Source organism: Myotis lucifugus, unplaced genomic scaffold (genome assembly GCF_000147115.1).
Source record: "Myotis lucifugus unplaced genomic scaffold, Myoluc2.0 scaffold_64, whole genome shotgun sequence".
NCBI lineage: Eukaryota > Metazoa > Chordata > Mammalia > Chiroptera > Vespertilionidae > Myotis > Myotis lucifugus.
The window spans coordinates 2,777,878-2,797,092 of record NW_005871112.1 but is presented as its reverse complement, the minus strand read 5'-3'; the positions used below and the strand labels follow the sequence as shown (position 1 = coordinate 2,797,092).

Here is a 19,215-nt window from a genome sequence, read left to right as displayed (position 1 = left end):
TGAAGGTAACCCTAAACAGTGTTTTAATTTTTAGTCTGGCAGTCATCATTTGATTAGTCATAATACCTGATTTCTTATCTTCGAGGAGTAAGGCCTGCAAGGCAGTTCCTCTGGGAGAGATAAGGAAGGCCACTTCGACTCCATTTTAAAGTGGCTCCAGTTTTTATTATTTTTACATATGTGTGGTTCTTCAAATCTACTTTTCAACCAATTATAATATCTCACTGCTTCTCCCATTAATAAATTAGTTAAGTAAGGTCTTTGACTAATGTTTATCTTGCATTTGTAGGAATCATGGTTATACCCTCTTTTAAATGTAATCCTTTGACAATATTTTCTGTCAGGAATTTTGGATATGCATTTTACTGTGTCTTTATTGTGTTCTGGTGGTCCTAGGTAAATGAGGAGATCTGGCTTTCAGAAAGAGCATGTTCCGGGACAAATCATCAGAAAATCTGTGGTTGTAGGTGGTGTGGATAATTCAGTCTCCCCTTTCCTTTCATTTCTTTGTCCTCTGCAAATGGGCTGAAGTCTGGAGGCATTTCATGGCTATCACATTTGAATGTGGCAGATCTGAGGCAAGTCTGTGCTTGCCATGCATGGAACAAGGCGGAAGCTCCTGTGTAGGAGCCTAGAACAAGAGGAGCTGGAGGTTTGCATCCGATGGCTACTTGGAACATTCCAGTGGTTTCTTTTAATATCAGGGTTGAAGGAAGAGAAAGGGACAAAGTATTTGATGTTGAAAAGATTATATTTCTATTCCTCTATGGATTTTTATCAAAAAGAAAAGAGTGAATGTGTGTGTTTCCATAAGCATTCTGTATAATAAAAGGCTAAAATGCAAATCAACCGAATGATGGAATGACCAGTTGCTATGACATCACTGACGCTCAACGTAGGAGCTGTCTGCTGGTGGTCAGTGCGCTCCCACAGGGGGAGTGCCACTCAGCCAGAAACCAGGCTCAAGGCTGGCGAGGACAGCGGTGGTGGCGGGAGCCTCTCCAGCCTCCATTGCAGCACTAAGGATGTCAGACATCCCCTGAGGGCTCCCAGACTGTGAGAGGGTGCAGGCCGGGCTGAGGGACCCCCTGAGTGCGTGAATTTGGTGCACTGAGCCTCTAGAGTGTGTGTGTGTGTGTGTGTGTGTGTGTGTGTGTGTGTGTGTATCAACTATAAGTTAGGTACTTTCCTATATGCTATTCTTTTTCATCTTCTCTACAAAGCTGTGATTGTGGGTACTTTATCATGCCCAATTTTACATGTCACATAGCTACTAAGTTGAAGTACAAGCATTCCAACTCATACCTTCATTCCAAAGTCTTAATGCTGATATGCTAAAACTTTTCCATTTCTTGAGTATTCTTTCTTTGTTCCTTTTTACTTCTTATAAGGATGAACTTGTGAAACTTTCTGATCCATGTGTTCCCAGAGACCAGGTATACTGCCGGATTTGGGAGGGAGAGGCCAGAATGCAGATTTATTCAAGGAAATAAGCCTTTGACAATCTGGGCAAAAACAATGTGGGTTCCCAGAAGAGAGAGAGAGGCCCTTCTATTAGTCTTGGTTGAAGAGAGAGGGGAAGTCACAGATGACAGAGAACACATGTGAGTGCAAACCAATTTCGTTTCAATTCTGGGCTCTCCACCAAGGAGTCATGTGAGCTGAAGCCTCACTTTCTTCATCTAGTAAAAATTAAAGGTAAAAATACCCAACTCTTTTAGGCAAGGAGGGATTGAAATAACCAGGGACAGCACGAATGGGTAACTTCAGGCAGCTTTACCCTTCCCTGGACCCAGCATCTCCACCTGCCCTCTTAACCACAAATCACCAGAAATAAGCATGCAATCAAAGAAAAAAAAATAGTATGCTTGCTAAATGAAGGCAGTTTCTAGAAGGGGTGGGCATTGGCAGTAAGTTGCTTCACCTCTACAGAGGAATAAACAGGTGCCATTAAAACTACTGTGAAGTGTGGGTTGAGGATTAAGTGAGAGGAGCTTGCAGGGTGAGAAGCACAGACTGTGTGTAGTATGCCTTTGACTGCCTCAGTCCTGATATCAACCTGTCTGCAGGGACCATAGCCTTGGACAAGTTTACATAGTCTACCCCTTATTATGGAGATTGAGATCCCTGCTTGCCTTTCTCCTACTTGTGCACACCTTTTGTTCAAGTCACTTAAGTCATTATTCTTAACTTCTGAGACACTCTTTTAAACATGGAGACTTCTTTTACAACCAGATTATTTTAGAGAAAGGGGCCATTATGTTTGAAGCAGGGAGACACAATGAGCTTGGCTCCACGTAGACCTCTGTGAAATGTAGTTGGGCCAAAGCCATTACAACTTTCCAAGCACCAAAGCCCTGTGTCTTTAAGTCTTTGCCACAGTAGGAAGCGATAGGACACCCTTCCTCAGGCCAGCCCTGAGTGTGTGCATGTTCCTCACCATGTCCTGGTGCAATTCTAGTTACAATAATTTTGCAAAAGGTGCTAGTTCTGCAGAAGACCTGCTTCAGAGGAGCTAGAAATGAGCATTTGAAGCTCATTTTTGTTGTTGTTGTTGTAAATGGCTTAGAACTTTCTTAATGGCAAAATTCCTATCTTGTTGGTGACTCATACTAAGCCATAGTCTCCCAGCAGGGTTTGTTTAGGGATGAATCCTATGGAAGCTGCAAGCCTGGCTTGATTCCATTATTTCTTGTACATACAATGAGTCTCTCCTATGGCAGGGTAATCATGAAAAACAAAATTAATTTAGAGAAAGAATAAAGGACAATTTACTGTGAATCCCACGAGGATGTGTGCTTCCAAACTTGTAAATTATAGCCATCTACACAGTGAGGTGATGAGACAAATCTTTGCCGTACCATTTGCTCTCCACGGTGTATTGGGCACAGTGTCAGGAACATGTTCCCCAAGAGGTAGCTAAAGATTCTTCTCACAAAATGTGCTATCAGAACCCAATTGTCTAAGAACGTGGGTTTGGAAGAGGAAATGAACCCAAGAGTCAGCAAAATAGAGCTTCTAGGAGTTTGGGAAAAGGTCCGCTGTTCTCATAGGTTTATACAGTTTCACATACTTCCGAGCATTTCTCCAGGAAATTGGGACTATTATGCATTATGAAAGATTGGACTTTCCTGGGCACTTTAAAGGGAAAACTGAAGTAATTTTTGGCCTGTTTTTCACCACCTACCTCACAGTAGTCAATAGAAAGGCGCCTTGGAGGATGGATGAGTTTGATGTCAATCGATAGGATTTCCAAACGAGATTGCAAGGATGGTTTTCTGTAGAAAATTTCAAGCTGGTTAGTTATTTGGAAGTGCCAGAGGGACCTCCTTGTAAGAGTAGGCATTCAATACATGACTGAAGAATGGGTAGATGATTGTGCAGGTGCTGTGAAACAATGACTAAACACACACACACACACTCACACACACATTCATACACACACACACACACACCAGCCATTGGTTTCAGTTCAACAGCTCACTTTCTACTCTCACATATATTTTCCATAAATATCTTAGGTATGATATTGTAGAATCCTAGAGGTAAAAAGTTTAACTTTGTTTAGTGCAACTCTCTTCAAGGGCAGGTATCTTTTCTATAATATTCTAGCCTTGGAAACTGGTAGGTAGTAGTACCAAGGATTTAAGATATCCTGCCATGAGTCAGATATTCCAAAATGAAGACTTGTCCAGAGTCCTACATAATGTTTAAACATCATGTCGGATTCTCTGGTGGGTAAAACGTATTGTTTATAATAAATTAAGCCTGAAACTTAACTCCATTTTACTGTAAACATAAAATATTATACTCTGATTCTTCTAGGAATATTACTATGGAGTAAATCAAAAGAATATTGTATTTGTTTGATTTGGAGATTTTTACCAAGACTTGTTCATTTTTCACACAATCTCATTACTGAGAGTTATGCCATTTCTAACACTTGCCATGCCCATCCAGCACACCTCTATATCACTATGTGTCACTCTTGTGATCATGGTGATGGCACATCTGTAGGTCAAACATCTGTAGTCCAAAGATTGCTTCTTTTGCCTCGGGTTTAACCATGGCTCAAGCGTTAGTTATATTACCAATATAATTCTTTAAAAGGATGTAAGTGGGTGTTCAAATTATTTTAAAAAGCTAGTTTGAGTTTCAATTTGGTTTGAAAATCACTACCGACTTTGTATTTCTATGACTGAGTTACTGGTGTTTTTACCAGCTTTGCTGCCTTCTCCTGAATATGCTATGTCTCCTGCATAAGCCAAGAATCAACAAAGTTTCTTATAAATTAGTTATTTTTGAGTGAAACTACTATTCTTCTTAATACAAAGTCCACTACTTGCATTGTTCATTTTTATTTTTATTTATTTGCTGAACCAAAATGTATAGAGTATCATTATGAGCCATGCACTAAGCTGTGTAATAGTGATATTATTGATGAAATAACAGTCCTATCTCTTAAGCAGGTGGTGCTTCTGTGAGGAACATGGATGGATAGACTGGTCATTATAGTGCAGTCATAGGTATAACACGGGGCCATATGCAGAGGTAATGGGTTACTAAGAAGCAGAGTAACGCCTCACCTAGACTCCAGGTAAGGGAGTCTCAGAAGTGGTGTTTAAGCTGAGACCTGGTAGATGAGAAGGAATGGAGGGGAGATGAGGAGGTGAAAAAGAGAAGCACATAGCTTTCTATGTTGAGAGAATAGCATTGCCAAGGTCCAAAGTATAATTGTGCATGATATGTTTTTGCTGCCAATAGTTCTGTTTGGCACAGAACTTAAAAGGAGAATGGAAAGAGATGAATGGAAGTATAGCCTTCTCTATAAATAACTACAACTCAGATGTATTGAAATGAACACTATAATAAATGCATAGACCAAAAGTAATGCAGTTATGTGGGACATGTACATTAACCTCTACAAGGTAATACATTTAAGTTTCTTGGAGAAGAAATTATTTAAATTTGGGGGATTTTTTAAGGATTAATAGTGCACTCCCCAAATACTTACTACCCAAGGAACTAGACGGAAGTCCTGAGAAGATAAACTCAGTAATTTAGATCAAAGAAGTTATGCATTTATTATAAATTTAGCTAAGTTGGATCTTTAGCTTTCATGTGAACTATTAATTATCTATTTATATTTTCTCTTCCCCCAATACAGCAAAGTTTAATATAGGAAGTCTAACCACAGAGGAAGTAATTTGCAATGAGAAATAACCATGTGGAAATGCATATACATAGGCTGAAGTTTAATTTCTGAAGCAACATATGCCTCCCAAAGATCAAATGTCATCCCACTCTAGCCTTTTCATCATAACTAGGATCTGGTTTGAGATCTTTTTCTATTAATATCTTACTCTGCAAGAGCCAAACTCATAAATGCAGTATTTCCTTAGGTTAAATGATAGTGACTTAATCAGTTATTTTACATATTTGGATTTGTAATGCTGGGTAAAAGCAAAGCTACATGTAGTTTCCATCTTCACTAAAGGATATAGGTAGCTATGGATTCTGCCTCCTTTGAGGAAAGTCTAGGAAAAATATCTCTAAGAAAGAGATTATAAAGAAGAAAATGTTGTGATTGTTCCTAGAGTCCCCAAGTATAGTTGTTGTTGTTTTTTAACTCCTATTGAGATTTGTTTTAAGTTAGAAATAGGTATTTCTTTAAAGTATTTGTTCTTTGTCAAGACATTTTCTTTTCTTTTGGTTAATCCTCGCCCAAGGATATTTTGCCATTGATTTTTAGGGAGAGTGGAAGAGAGAGGGAAAGACAGAGAGAAACATCGATGTGAGAGAAACACATCATTTGGATGCCTCCTGCAGGAGCCTGGGCCAGGGCCTGGGCTGGGAAGGAGCCTGCAGTCAAGGTGCATGCCCTTGACTAGAATTGAATCCGGGATCCTTTGGTCTACAGGCCAACACTTTATCCACTGAGCCAAACCGGCTAGGGCTCAAGGCATTTTTTACATTTTCTTTATGCAGTATATTTTTTAAAATTCAATTTGGCTCCTCATTTCTCCTTTAGATATATAAGGATATGTGCTTTAATGTCAGGGGAGATTTTATTCCTTTCTCTTCTGAGGTTCTGATCTCCTCTTGGTTTGAAACCGTAGCTGAGCTTTAATTATACGCATTTTTGAATGATAAATGCTTGACTATGCTGCTGTTACCTGAACACTGACTTTTTAAAGCCCCAGGTTGGAAGGGATGCTAGAATTTATTATAGCATTTGAAGTAGTGTCGTCTTAAAACCCAGGTCCCCATACACAAATTCTAGAAAGAGACCTCTTGCCCTTTATTAATTGCAAAAGCGATGCCAAGGGGAAAGGACTATCTTCCTTTCATAGGCCTCCCATCACTCACCTGTGAAATAGAGACTGAGTGATATTTACCTATGGGCATCCATCTTAAGTGATTAGTGGGAATTAAAGTAATTATTATAAATTAATGGCTCCATGAGTTGTGAAAGGTTAGATATTATGGAGTTTCATTGTCATGGAGGCAGACAGTTAAAGAAATATACACTCATAGACTATGCCATAGATCTTGTAACATTTCTGGCCACTTTGCTTTTTATTACTTTACTCCATATGAACCATCAGTGTCATAACCATGGTTGTACAGATGCCTACTAAAACTGCAGTATTTTGTGGAGAGGAAAAATAATTTTTCACAAAGGCTTACATGCAGTTCAAGTTGATTAAGTTCTGAATCATTCTCACCCAGCCTCAGCCCCTTTACTGAATTGGTCTGAACTAGTTTACAGCCAGTGGGCTTTGGATAGTAAATCCTAAATTCTCATGTGAGCTGTCATATAATTTAGTAAGAATGCTGATCTGCTATATCAGGGTCAAAAACAAGCACTTTTTAAATTAGTTTATTGTATATCACCACAGGATCATTGCATTCAGTTGTGAAAATGGCTAATTTTTAGTAAGCAAAGATGGGTGTGGGATTACAACTGCATTAAACTTGAAATTGATCATCATCTGTGAGGGAATTTGTAGGAGGCTATTTGTTTGATTTATGCAATATGGGCCCCAGAAAGAGAAAGATGTAAGTCATCTCTGCTCAGATGACTCGCAGAAGGTCACTGGGAACTGGTGAATTACTGTTTGCCTGGAATTGGCAAGCAGTGTCAGAACAGCTTAACTAGATCTAACCAAGCATGCCCATAAAGATGCCATTCAGACTATAGGAGTATAGACATCTTTGAACATTTGAATATGAAGATTTTGGCAAAGGAATTGTGAGCAGGCATGAAATTCACAGCATACTTATGAATGCTGCTTAAATCCCTCTCTTCTCGGGTGGCAATTAGTCTTTCTTATGGGTTCCAAAACAATGTATTGATGAAATACAAGTGGAAAATAAGCCTGTATAAAAACGTTTAGGGAGCGTTGTAAAGATTACACATCTCAAATAAACTTCCAGGGAAGACATCTTAATATTATTGAAGAAAAACATGCCTTAATGCAGTCCAACTTACCTGAAGGAGCATTGGCTGTTTATGGTTTCCAACTATGCATTCGTAAGTGGGCTCTTTGCCCTTTCTGTCATCACTTGCACATAATATTGAAATTGGGCTTCCAAACTTTGTGCCCACAATACACTATACGAAATAAAATTGTTCATTGCAACCCAATGCATACATAATATATACAATGGTGGCAAAACTTTCACAAGAAACACTTATCCTTAATTCATGTGAGCTCTAAAAACTCTATTCTATTAAAGTCAAATGCTTGCTAAGCATTTTAAGGTCCTAGAATTTGAAAGATACTTGAGCCAGGGCAAAGTGAAAGAAATAGGTGAAACCACTCTCTGGATGTTCCTGCTTGTCATTGAAATTTAAAAAGATAAGCAATACTACTGCTACTTGCCTGTAAATGAAGTAGGCAAAGCTATAATCAAAAGAGCCCCTATAATTAATGCTGTTTCTGTAAGAGTTATTAGAGTCTGGGGAAGTGGGTGGATGGTTAGAAATATGTCCTTTTGTAGTATGTGTGCTTATCTATAAGGTGGACCGTAACACATAGATGCATCTTTCCATGCTGGAATCTGAGCTTCTTAAGCACAAAATCTATTTTCATCCCTTAGCACCAAACATAAAATTAAGCTATTGCTTGGGTGCTACTGAATGATTCTTGAATAATTGAGAAAGCAAAAGGAGTCAGATGCATTCCATTCAATATTTATTACAGAACCAACCATGTGTCATGAGTTATGCTAAGGCACTGAGTCCCACAAAGGTAACAAAGCTAGTACTCATAATTTAGGTTTGGGGTAATAACAGGGGTATGAGAAGATGGCTATGGTAAAATGAAAATTAGGGGGAAACCCAGCTTTGCAAAGATATATAATGGAAGGAATGTATCAGAATCTGATGTTGAACTACCTCCAACAATTAGTTTGTGCAGTTTCCCACAGATGTGGAATTTCCCCTGATAATTTAAAATATCCCTTGACACTCCTCCTCCCATACATTTGTTGCAGTGCTCCAGTCAGTCTTGTCACAACTTATAGTGGTTACAAGGATGAGCTTTGGAGACAGATTAAGTTAACCTTTCTAAGATTCAGTTTTTTAGTTTGTAAAATGAAAAATGATACAAATACCTACTTCACAGTTGCTAGCATTTAGGAAGTGCTCAAAAAGTGTTGGGCAAGTAGAAGGTATACATTACGATGAAAGCAGAGGTCCTTGCCTTGGTGTTTTGCTTATCTTCTCAGATTCCTATAGATTATAACTAAAGCTTTCTGTATTTGTGTAGCTTTCAGTTTGATTTTGAAATACAGAGATAATGAGACCAAGATTTCTTTACTGGTCCCAATTCTCAGAGAACTGTCTTGAGGAACCAACATATTAACATTCTGGATATTGATGCAATTTTATTATCATTGAACTACTTCTTATATGGAAATTTTATATTGGGCATACCACTTTGTTAGTATAATCCTCAAAAGACTAGGAAAGGAATGGTCTCCTTGGGAGATTGGTGAGTTTATCAGAATAGCTGTAGGTAAATCTCTTGGAAAAGCATGCCCATTAATTCTCCCCTCTCCATCTTCCCCCAATTCAATTTCAATGTACCTCTGGGGTATAGTACATGGCACCAGACAGACTTTGATCACTTTTCATTCTGTTTACAGACTCTATTAAACCTTTAACAAGCAAGTGGTAAAGATACGGGGTGAAGAGGCTGGGAAAACTCAAGGGATAACAATAATTTCTTTCTTACCTTTGGCCGTGACCTAGGTGCAAAATATTTTACTATTCCTAAGCACTCTTCCTTTTATGGATGTAGAATAATCAATTGCATTACTAGATTTATCAGTTAGCTCTATAATATAGATTGTGGATGTTTTACATTGGTTTTTCATTGATTCTTAAAAATCCTAATATATAAAAAACCCTGGGACGTAAGGACCCATCACAACTGAGGCTGACCAACTGGAAGTCAGTCCTGCAGTCAGCCCTGGGTTGCTGTGGCAACCCAGCTCTGACTGTTTTCACTGCAGGCGCAGTGCTCCAGCACTGACTGCTGAGGGGGCTGCGAATCAGGGCCAGAGAGAGGCCTGAAGAGAGAAGCAGGGACTGATCCGTTACCTCTGTGGCAGCTTTTGATCAGCACTTGCCTCTCTCTTTCCCAGTCTGGCCAGCAGCCACGCCTCCATTTCTCTCCACTGGGGATGCTGATCAGCCCTGCCTTTCTGATCAGGCCCTGTTGATAGGCCCCAGAGATGCTGACTGGCATAGGAACCGACCAATCAGAACCAAATCTGGGTGCTGTGAGGAGCCAATGGCTGCCTAGGAGGCAGAGCTTTTGATGCTGACTGGCATAGAAACCGACCAATCAGAACCAAATTTGTCAGCAGAGGAGGGCCATTGGGGGTGAGATCAGGCCTGCAGGGGAGGGCAGTTGGGGGCAAGATCAGACCAGCAGGGGAGGGCTGTTGGGGGAAAGATCAGGCCAGCAGGGGAGGGCAGTTGGGGGAGAGATCAGGCCAGCAGGGGAGGGCAGTTGGGGGAGAGATCAGGCCGGCAGGGGAGGGCAGTTGGGGGAGAGATCAGGCCAGCAGGGGAGGGCAGTTGGGGGCAACCAGGCTGACAGGGGAGGGCAGTGGAGGCAAGATCTGGCTTGCCAGGAGAGCAGTTGGGGGCAAGATCAGGCCAGCAGGGGAGGGCAGTTGGGAGCAACCGGGCCTGCAGTGGAGGGTAGTTGAGGGCGAGATCAGGCAGGCAGGGGAGGGAAGTTGGGGGCAACCAGGCTGGCACGGGAGGGCAGTTGGGGGTGAGATCAGGCTGACAGGAGAAGGCAGTTAGGGGTGATCAGGCAGGCAGGCAGAGGCAATTAGGGGCGATCAGGCAGGCAGAGAGGTTAGGGATGATCAGGCAGGCAGGCAGAGGGGTTGGGGACTATCAGGCAGGCAGGCAGGCAGGCAGAGGCAGTTCGGGGCAATCAGGCAGGCAGGCAGATGAGCAGTTAGGAGCCAGCAGTTCCAGATTGCGAGAGGGATGTCCGACTGCCTCTTTGAAAGATCCTATGGGATCGGGCCTAAACTGGCAGTCGGACATCCCCTAAGGGGTCCCAAATTGGAGAGGGTGCAGGCTGGGCTGAGGGAACCACCCCCCCCCCCCGCCTCCGTGCACGAATTTCGTGCACTTGGCCACTAGTTTTTTAATAAGTTGAGTGGCCAATTTGTGGCATACTTTAGATCATGGAATCACATTGTTCTTAAGATTTGGTATTGTTCCTATGACATTTAATCACAAATATTTGGGGCTGTTTCTTATGTAGAAGAAGAAAAATTGTAGCAATTCAAATTTTCTTCTGAGATCCTTCTGTTCTTTACTTTAAACAAATATTGGGGAAAATTCTATGCATTCTTGTGTGTATGTATGTGTGTATATGTGTGTATATCTGCACATACAAATTACTGATAATCATTTTTAAGGCATTGCTGTTATTAAGTGTCTCAAAATGTTACTTGTATGGATTAAATAAGATATATTCATCTTAAGACAAGGATAACCCCTTCCATTTAAAAAATGATCAGTTTTTACAAGTTTAATAATTTTTTATTAGAACCAGATTTGATGTGAGAAAAAGGAAAGAACTTTTCTCACTCCACTTGCCTTATGACCTCCTTGTCTTCTGCCCACTCCCTATCCCACATAATCCTCATGCCTTACTAATCCTGAACACACCTTCTTCTCTGTCCATCTCCACCCCCTAACTATCAGCTTCTTTGAAATAAAAATAGGCAAGGGAATGTAAAGACCAGAAGGGCTGTGGAGGTGGCATCTCTACCATTTAAGAAGCATGTTTGAAATCCTGTTCATGCAACTGTTGGAACAGAGTGAAGCATTTAGCTTATTGGTCCTTTCAAAGGAATTATTTTTGTAAAATGCAGAGCGAACATTTTCTAACTAAAAGAATTAGTATTCAAAGTCTTTCTTAGGAAATTGACAACATCAAAGGATGACACTAATATAGGTTATTAGAGTGATAAGATACACTGAAGTAGAACATTCATTGAATTTCTTAAAACTTATGTGAGAGTTTGAACATTTCTAACTATGGTAGTAAATGACATGATCAGAGAAGAGCGACTCTCACAGATATGAAAAGATTATTCCTAACACAGCTTCACACTGAAACATCTGGAAGAAGTGCTACTTTAGAGGGTTTGGGAATTTGAACTTAAAGAAATGAATTGGAACATAACATTTACAAAATGCTGCTTTCCTTCGATCTGCCACTCCTGATTAGCCTGCAGAGGAACTTTACGAAACTAAAAACAATCCAGGACTATTAACCACAATTTAAATGATCTTGGCTATCAGAAACTATAGGTAAAAGTTAACTCATTCTAGAATATTTTACTTCTCTAAACCTGTTACCTTAGATTATTTGTTCCAGTCTGCTTTCTAGGTACCAGGTGAACAAACTGAATGATTATTTAAGACAATGTACAAAGAGATGAGGCGATTCAAGCTTGGTACCCGAGACAGCCAATTGACTGTGAGAAATTTAATAGTCCAAGAATGAGAGAACTCTGGCAAGGACCATACACTCTGAAGCAGACTAAGTCTGAAATAAGTATTGCATTCTAATCAGATGGAATTTGGAGGTTCAGAAATTGATGTACTTTTTTTTGAGATCTTGCCAGCTTCTTTTCACTTTTTAGTTTTTGGTTTCCTACCTACCTTCTAGGAAGTGCAAGGGTAGGAACTTTTCTCTACACTCCAAAACTCTGTAAGAGCCAAGAGTTTGGCTGGCTGTAGTCTATGACATGTGACTCATGATGGACACTTCCGTGCTGCTAGTTTGTTTGGAATGTATATTCCGAGGTCCTCACATGTCACTGCCAAGGGCAGTCTCTGCTGTTGCAGACCCACAGAGGCTGGCTTCTCTGGTTAATGAGGCCCTCCTGTCCCCTGCTCTTTCCCACCATGCCACTCACGAAGCCTATTCCTGGCAGCTTTCAGACCAAGGGCCAGCCTTAGAGGGAGTGTGACATGGCAGAATCACATTTCTGCTGTCACCTCAGCATCTTGGAGTGAAAATGAACATCTGGCATGCATTTGGAGAAAGCTGTTGTAAAGAGTGACACATTGGTGAAGGGGGTGTATAGATGGAGGGAAAGTCCCATTTGTTTTTTGGAAAACATGACAATTTACAATCTGAATATATGTCCCTGAGTTTCAGCTCACTCTCTAACTTCCTGGTGCAGTTCCTATCTTTCACATCTACTATTCCCCTTATTCATTTTAGAGCTAGTAAGAGGGTATTGAAAAATGCAGGGACTCAGGTATTCACTGGCATAAGCTTCAAGTACCCTAAGAGAGCATGCACCTGTTTAAGGTGATTGCATGATCCTCTTTGTCTGATCTTGCTGGACATGACCTATCATCATGCTTTGCACATAGAAGGTCATCAATAAATGTCGGATGAGTAAAAGGTACAATCCTTATAGTTTCAATCCCACATCTACATTTATGGTCTTTCATTCTAATCTTCTGGAATCAACTATTTATTATCTTTATTATTAGTGATCTAGGAAGTGTCTAAGTGCACTCCATTTGAGTTAATGTTGTATCTAATTATATAATAGAAAACCTAAAGAACCTAAGGGAATCCGAGAAAGGAATGGTGGTGGAAAACTCTTAAACAGGACTCCCCCAAAAATAAATAAGAACCCACTCAGAACAAATGTCTAATTGTCCTAAATCTTTTGGCCATTCAAAGTCATCAGTTTTTTGGGGGGAAGTATCAGGGGCCTCAGGTTAGGGGGGAAAAGGAACTACACTTCAATAGTTCACGTCTTCCACAGCTTTCTTATCTAGTAACTAGAGGCCCAATGTACCAATTCATGCACCAGTAGGGTCCCTCAGTCTGGCCTGTGGGATCAGGCCAGAACTAGCTCTCTGACATCCCCTGAGGGGTCCTGGATTGCGAGAGGGTGCAGGCCAGGCCGAGGGACTCCACTGATACACGATCTGCACGATCGGAGCTGGGGAGGGACACAGGAGGTTGGCCAGCTGGGAAGGGACCGTGGGAGGGCTCCAGGGCATGTCCAGCCTGTCTAGCTCAGTCCTCATCGGCTGGACCCCAGCAGCAAACTAACCTACCAGTTGGAGCATCTGCCCCCTGGTGGTCAGTGCACATCATAGTGAGCAGTTGAGCGGCCTTAGCATATCATTAGCATATTACACTTTGATTGGTTGAATGGATGATTGGACAACTGGAAACTTAGCATATTAGGCTTTTATTATATAGGATAGGTGAAAAAGAAAGGAAACCTCAGCCTAAAATCAGCCACATGTTTCATGTGTCCTAATCCTGTGTGCTAGGGAATACTGATGAACGTTGCAGGCAATATCTTCTCTTTCCATAGCAGGATTCTTCAACATTCAAGTGATCTACCCATCCCTTCACTTTCTGTCTCCAAGCTTGTCCATGTCTGTCTCTTCATCTCCCTAGTTTTCTCTCTGCCAGGGACCCATATAGAGGAGGAGAAAGAAATTGACTTGTTGGGGACACTTTCAGTTCTATAAAAAGGCTAAAACTGCTTTGAATTAGTAAGGCAACCTCTTACATATACCTCCATGACCCTACACACACACACACACACACACACACACACACACACATGAATGAAATAATTTTGGGTTAAAGCTGTCTCATTAAGAAGTAACTATCTTTAGGTTTTTATTCATCAAAACATCAAATACCAATTTTCTTTGGCTAATTGCAGATTATGTATCCAACCTAATTTTATGACTGTTGATCCAGAGGGTTTCTTCCACAAATATCAAAATATACCTTGGGTCATAAAATATTGATATTCTTTTGGTCAATTTTTTTAAAAAACCAAAATGCCCTGTGCATTTTGTTGTAAACTCAATTGTAATGATTCAGAAGTGGAATCCAGCCTGATGTTCTAAATCTTGAGAAATAGACATTTCATTTGTACATACAGAGTGGGAAATGGAACAGGGGGAAATAAGAAATAGTATAGGGGGATTTACAAAAACAGTTTATAAGCAGGTCAGAAAAGGGAATACACTGCAAACTGGTTAATACTAAATATCCATTCAGTCTGAATAGGGTTTTGTCTTTATTGGTTAGATTTCATATTTATAAAAAGAAAATTAGTGAGCCCTGGCCGGTGTTGCTCAGTTGGTTGGGTGTTGTCCTGTGCACCAAAAGGTTGCTGGTCAGATTCCCAGTCAGGGCATATACCAGGTATGGAGCCTGATACCTGGGTTTCAGGCTCGATTCCCAGTAGGGGGCATGCAGGAGGCAGCCAATCTATGTTCTCTTCTCACATTAAAATGTTTCTCTCTCCCTCTCTTTATAAAGAAAATTAGGGATTGTGAACCATTTCCTTTTAATAACTGATTCCATTCTCAGTACCTTAAACTTTAGAACTATGCTTCTCAATGGGGTATTCTCAGTGGGCTATATCAGAATATCCGAATCACTTGGGGACATTGTTTCAAAATTTGTGTTGTCCTATATGTCCCCATTTTGGCAAACCAGTACTTTCAAATCAGAACCTATCAGGAACACATCTGCAGGTTAACCATCTGGGTTATCTCTCACTGCAGCAAGCGAGAATGCACCATGGAGGACCATGGGTTTCTCAACAAGAGAGACTTCAAAGGAATCTATTACAGGATTTGGATTGTGGCTGAGTAATTTGGGGGAAGGTTCAAAGAAGCAGGGCTTCAAACTACACTAGTTACTGTCGGAAAGCAGAGGCAGTTCTATAATAAGGCATCTCAGTAAATCTGATCAACAAGGAGGGAGCCTCCTGTGAAGATCAATCTGTAAATGGTAAAGACGTACCAAATATTCATTTTGCTGTGGACAGGAGGCATTTTTAGATGGCACGGTGACCTTGTTTTTGTCTGTGCTTAGACACAATTTTGAAGTGGCCTTGTTTTATTGCATTTTATTATGGCCTTAGAGTATCTTGTCTGTGGTTGGTGTTCTGTGAGTTTGTTTAGACTTAGTGGACTGTGGTGACCTAGCAGTGAGTGCCAGGCTGGCTTCTGAATGCCAAGGACAGTTTGCTTTTCTTTTTTAATATCTACCCTCTGCTCTCCTCTCTCCCACAACTGTAGTGGCTACTTCATTTTAGTGGCATATTTCTAAGTTTGTATTACAAAATATTGTAAATGTACAGAGAAACTAAACATAATACTATAATAATCATCATTGTATCCATCAAACAACTTAAGAAATAAAAGATTATAGATACAAGTATTTGAGTATGTCTCTCGAATCTTAATTCCTCCTGGGAGGGAACTGTTATCTTGAATTTGATGTTAAACATTCTCAAGTACAAGTATTTTCATTCCCATTTAAATCATATACACGTGATATTTTATGGTCTCCTCTTCTAGGAATTATGTGAGATCTAATATTAATACACACTGAGATAATTTTTTTAATTCTGGGGTTGCTTTAAGTAGGTACTAAAACCTCGAACTACATGAGGAATCATGAAGCCCCCTGTACATCAGACAGGGTCACAGGGCATAATATTATATAACTATTGTTAAACATTAGAAATGACTTTTAATGATCCCATCAAGTGCATGCGGCTTTCAAATGACCCACAGTGGCTTCATCTGCAGGGGCAACGTGTTGGTTTAACTTAGCAAGATGGGTGGATTTTTCTTCTTCCCTCCACAGCTTCTGCTAAACATTTTTGACACTACAGGAGCTGCACCAACTGGAAACTCACATTTTCATTTCAGACCATTTTAATTTCATGAAGCCAAGGTTTGGCTCCTACTTGCAAATAGCATTGAAGAGAGCAATATTGTCAAAACAAGCGGCCTGGTATATCCAGCTATAAATCTGTTGAATCGAATACAAGACTTTCATTTCCTTTTACTTCACATTTCTATATACTAGTACTATCACCGTTAATTAAACCCACCAGTGCCTTCCTCCTTGTAGGCGAACATTTTCTCTCTGACAAAGAAATGTCAACTGAGAGAACATGTGGCACCTGGGACCTGCCATTAAAAACACACTCACTTTCACCCAATAAAAAGCTGATGCATTCTGACAGATGGACAGGCAGACGGAGAACTCAGGGCCCATGCCCATCTTTTCTCGCCCTAGCTGTTCAGGACGACGGTGATGGGACTGATGGTCTTTGCCTTACTTGAGGTTTCCAAAGAATCACCCATGTAACTGTCTTGCATCTCTTGTCATTTGGTGTTACTTGGTACATTTCAAATAAAAGCAGAAAATCGCCATGGTCTTCCGAGGTCTTTACATGACAGGGACAGGAACTAAATATCCAGCTGCTCTCACAGGAATACCATCAACTGGGTGGCTTATCAACAACACACAGTCATTTCTCCCTCTTCTGGAGGCTGGGAACTCCAAGGTCACGACCCTGGCAGATTCAGTGTCTAGTGACTGCCACCTACTCCCTAGTTCACAAATGCCACCTTTTTGCTGAAAGAAGGGATGGATTAATTAGTTATTTGGGGTCCCTTTCATAAGGCACTAATTCCATTCATGACCTAACCACTGGGGTTTTATACATATGAGTTATGGGTGGTGGTGGTTGTGTGTGTGTATGTGTGTGTGTGTGTCGGGGGCGGAGGAGGCACAGACATTCAGACCATAGCATCTGGTTCACCAAAAGTCCAGAATGTTTGCAATGTGAAGTACACAGAGGCACAGATCAAGTTCATGGGGATGGTTGGAGGGGTTGAGGGGACAAATACACCCAGATTTGAGGGCAACATGAGAGATGCGAATTCCCCTAAGTCCTTATCGTTTCATACTGACATTTAGCTTGTCTTTGCAGGGGAGCACTTAAGAATCTGTCCTCAAGAATATACCTGCTGCACCACAGAAATGGAGGACAAGCTCAGCCAGCAGAGCAAACTGGAGTTTGAAAACCTCGTGGAAGAGACGAGTCACTTCGTGCGCACCACCTTCGTGTCCAGGCACAAGAAGTTCGACGGTAAGTCCAACCGCCTCCACTTTCACTTTGTCCTACCTGTGCTTTTCTATGAGAAACACCCTGGGCTTCTGGGAAAAACCTTTTTTAGGCAGGAGCTTTTCTTTCCCTCTTAAATATTTATAGCTTTTTTTTTTTAAAAGCATGTGCTTTCTTGACAATTTAGATAGTAATAGCTTGGAAAAACCTGATTTAAAGAGCTGTTTTGCATTTGCAGTTTGCCTGTGAGATTTCTGAAAGACGTAAGCTCAAGTTTTATTATTAGAGTGATTCTAATTCAGGTTTTGTAGCTTGTCTTCAGTTCTCATCGGGGCATTTTTCCTTAAAAGAATTGAATGCCATTCAAAATGTTTTGAAATACAACACTTTGAAACAGACAGGCGTGTTTCAAGTGCCAATGACATGGTGTCCTTTATTTTAGAGTTCCTCCTCCCTATAACATAGCCAGGGTTCCCTTTTCAGTTGCAGTGCTTTCTGCATAAGGTTTAAGTCCCCTATTGATTTCCTGATTATATGCAATTGACTTCACTTCTCAATTCTATTTGTTCAATAAACCGTCTGTATTAGAAAGTGCAACGTGTGAACGTAATTATAACTAGAATTCCAGCACTGAGTTTTCTCGTGTGAGCCTCAGAAAAATATTTTAAAGCTGTCTGATTTTTATAAACTGAATTAAGAAGGATGAAGTTAATATTCTTAAGTGGTGTGTAGTCTTAGGGCTCTAAAAAATGAGTGTACCTTACTCTATGACTCCTTGTAAAGCAGACTTGCAAATCCTGGTGAGCCTTCGTTGTGCTCTTGGTCATATTAAGTTGCCTAAGGCAACAGAACTGCCATTCATCTTCTTCCCGCTCTCCAGTCAATGCACAACAGAGCCCGTGTAGAAGAGGCCTGCCAAAGCTTTTCTTTTTCCTTTTTGTTTTCCTCTGTAGTAGGTAAAACGTTCTGCTTCGTTGCTGCTTTAAATGAGTATAACAGCACCAATTTCTTTCAAATCAGTCCTCCAAGTTCTAAAAGGCAGGTCCACCCGGCAGTGGTTTCAGTATTCAAGATGATGTGAAATTTTCCACCTAAGCGAATGGGACTTGTGTTTCCTGCAAGTATTTTTCAGCGTCTTCACATTCTTCTGCTGCCTCTCACTCTGTGTTCGGCTTTATTATGTAGATGTATATGAAAATAATGCCTAGTTTTGAAGTGTTACTGTGAATGTTTGTTCGCTTGAATGCACCCAGGGAGTACTTGGGAGTTACCCTTGATTGACAGATTACCACTCCAGTGACATTCAGGAGCCCCTGCAGGGGCTCTGTGTTTGAGGAACTATAATGTATCAGTTCAGGTGGAGGCCACTTGAGACACTCTATCTTTTGTGACAGAAAGCAGGTGGGAGGGACCTGCTGCTGCTGATTTCTACCCTTGGAAAACAACTCTAGTGCTTTTATAAAACTGTACTCTAAAATTAGGTTGCAATAGTTCCAGGGCAGTATTCACAATACATAATATATGTGTATAAAGAAATATATATATATATATATATATATATATATATATATATATATATCTTTTAATAAAAATAGTAGATGTAAGGTAGCTTTATGGAGAGTTTTTTTGTTTTTGTGTTTTTGTTTGTTTGTTTGTTTTGGTAAATGAGTAAAGGTATTCAACAAGGCTGAGTGAGATACTTCCTGTATTTTCATATCAATGTCT

At 40.5% G+C, this 19,215-nt stretch overlaps 1 protein-coding gene across 1 annotated transcript in view; it reads left to right on the top strand.

The window, feature by feature from the left end:
- The window catches only part of GPC6 (glypican 6), a 1,085,256-nt gene that overhangs the window by 255,839 nt on the left and 810,202 nt on the right, over positions 1 to 19,215 (top strand). The window contains exon 2 of the mRNA XM_006089840.3: positions 17,356 to 17,514. Coding sequence (XP_006089902.1) covers positions 17,356 to 17,514 — 159 coding nt within the window. The remainder of the gene's footprint in view (positions 1 to 17,355; positions 17,515 to 19,215) is intronic.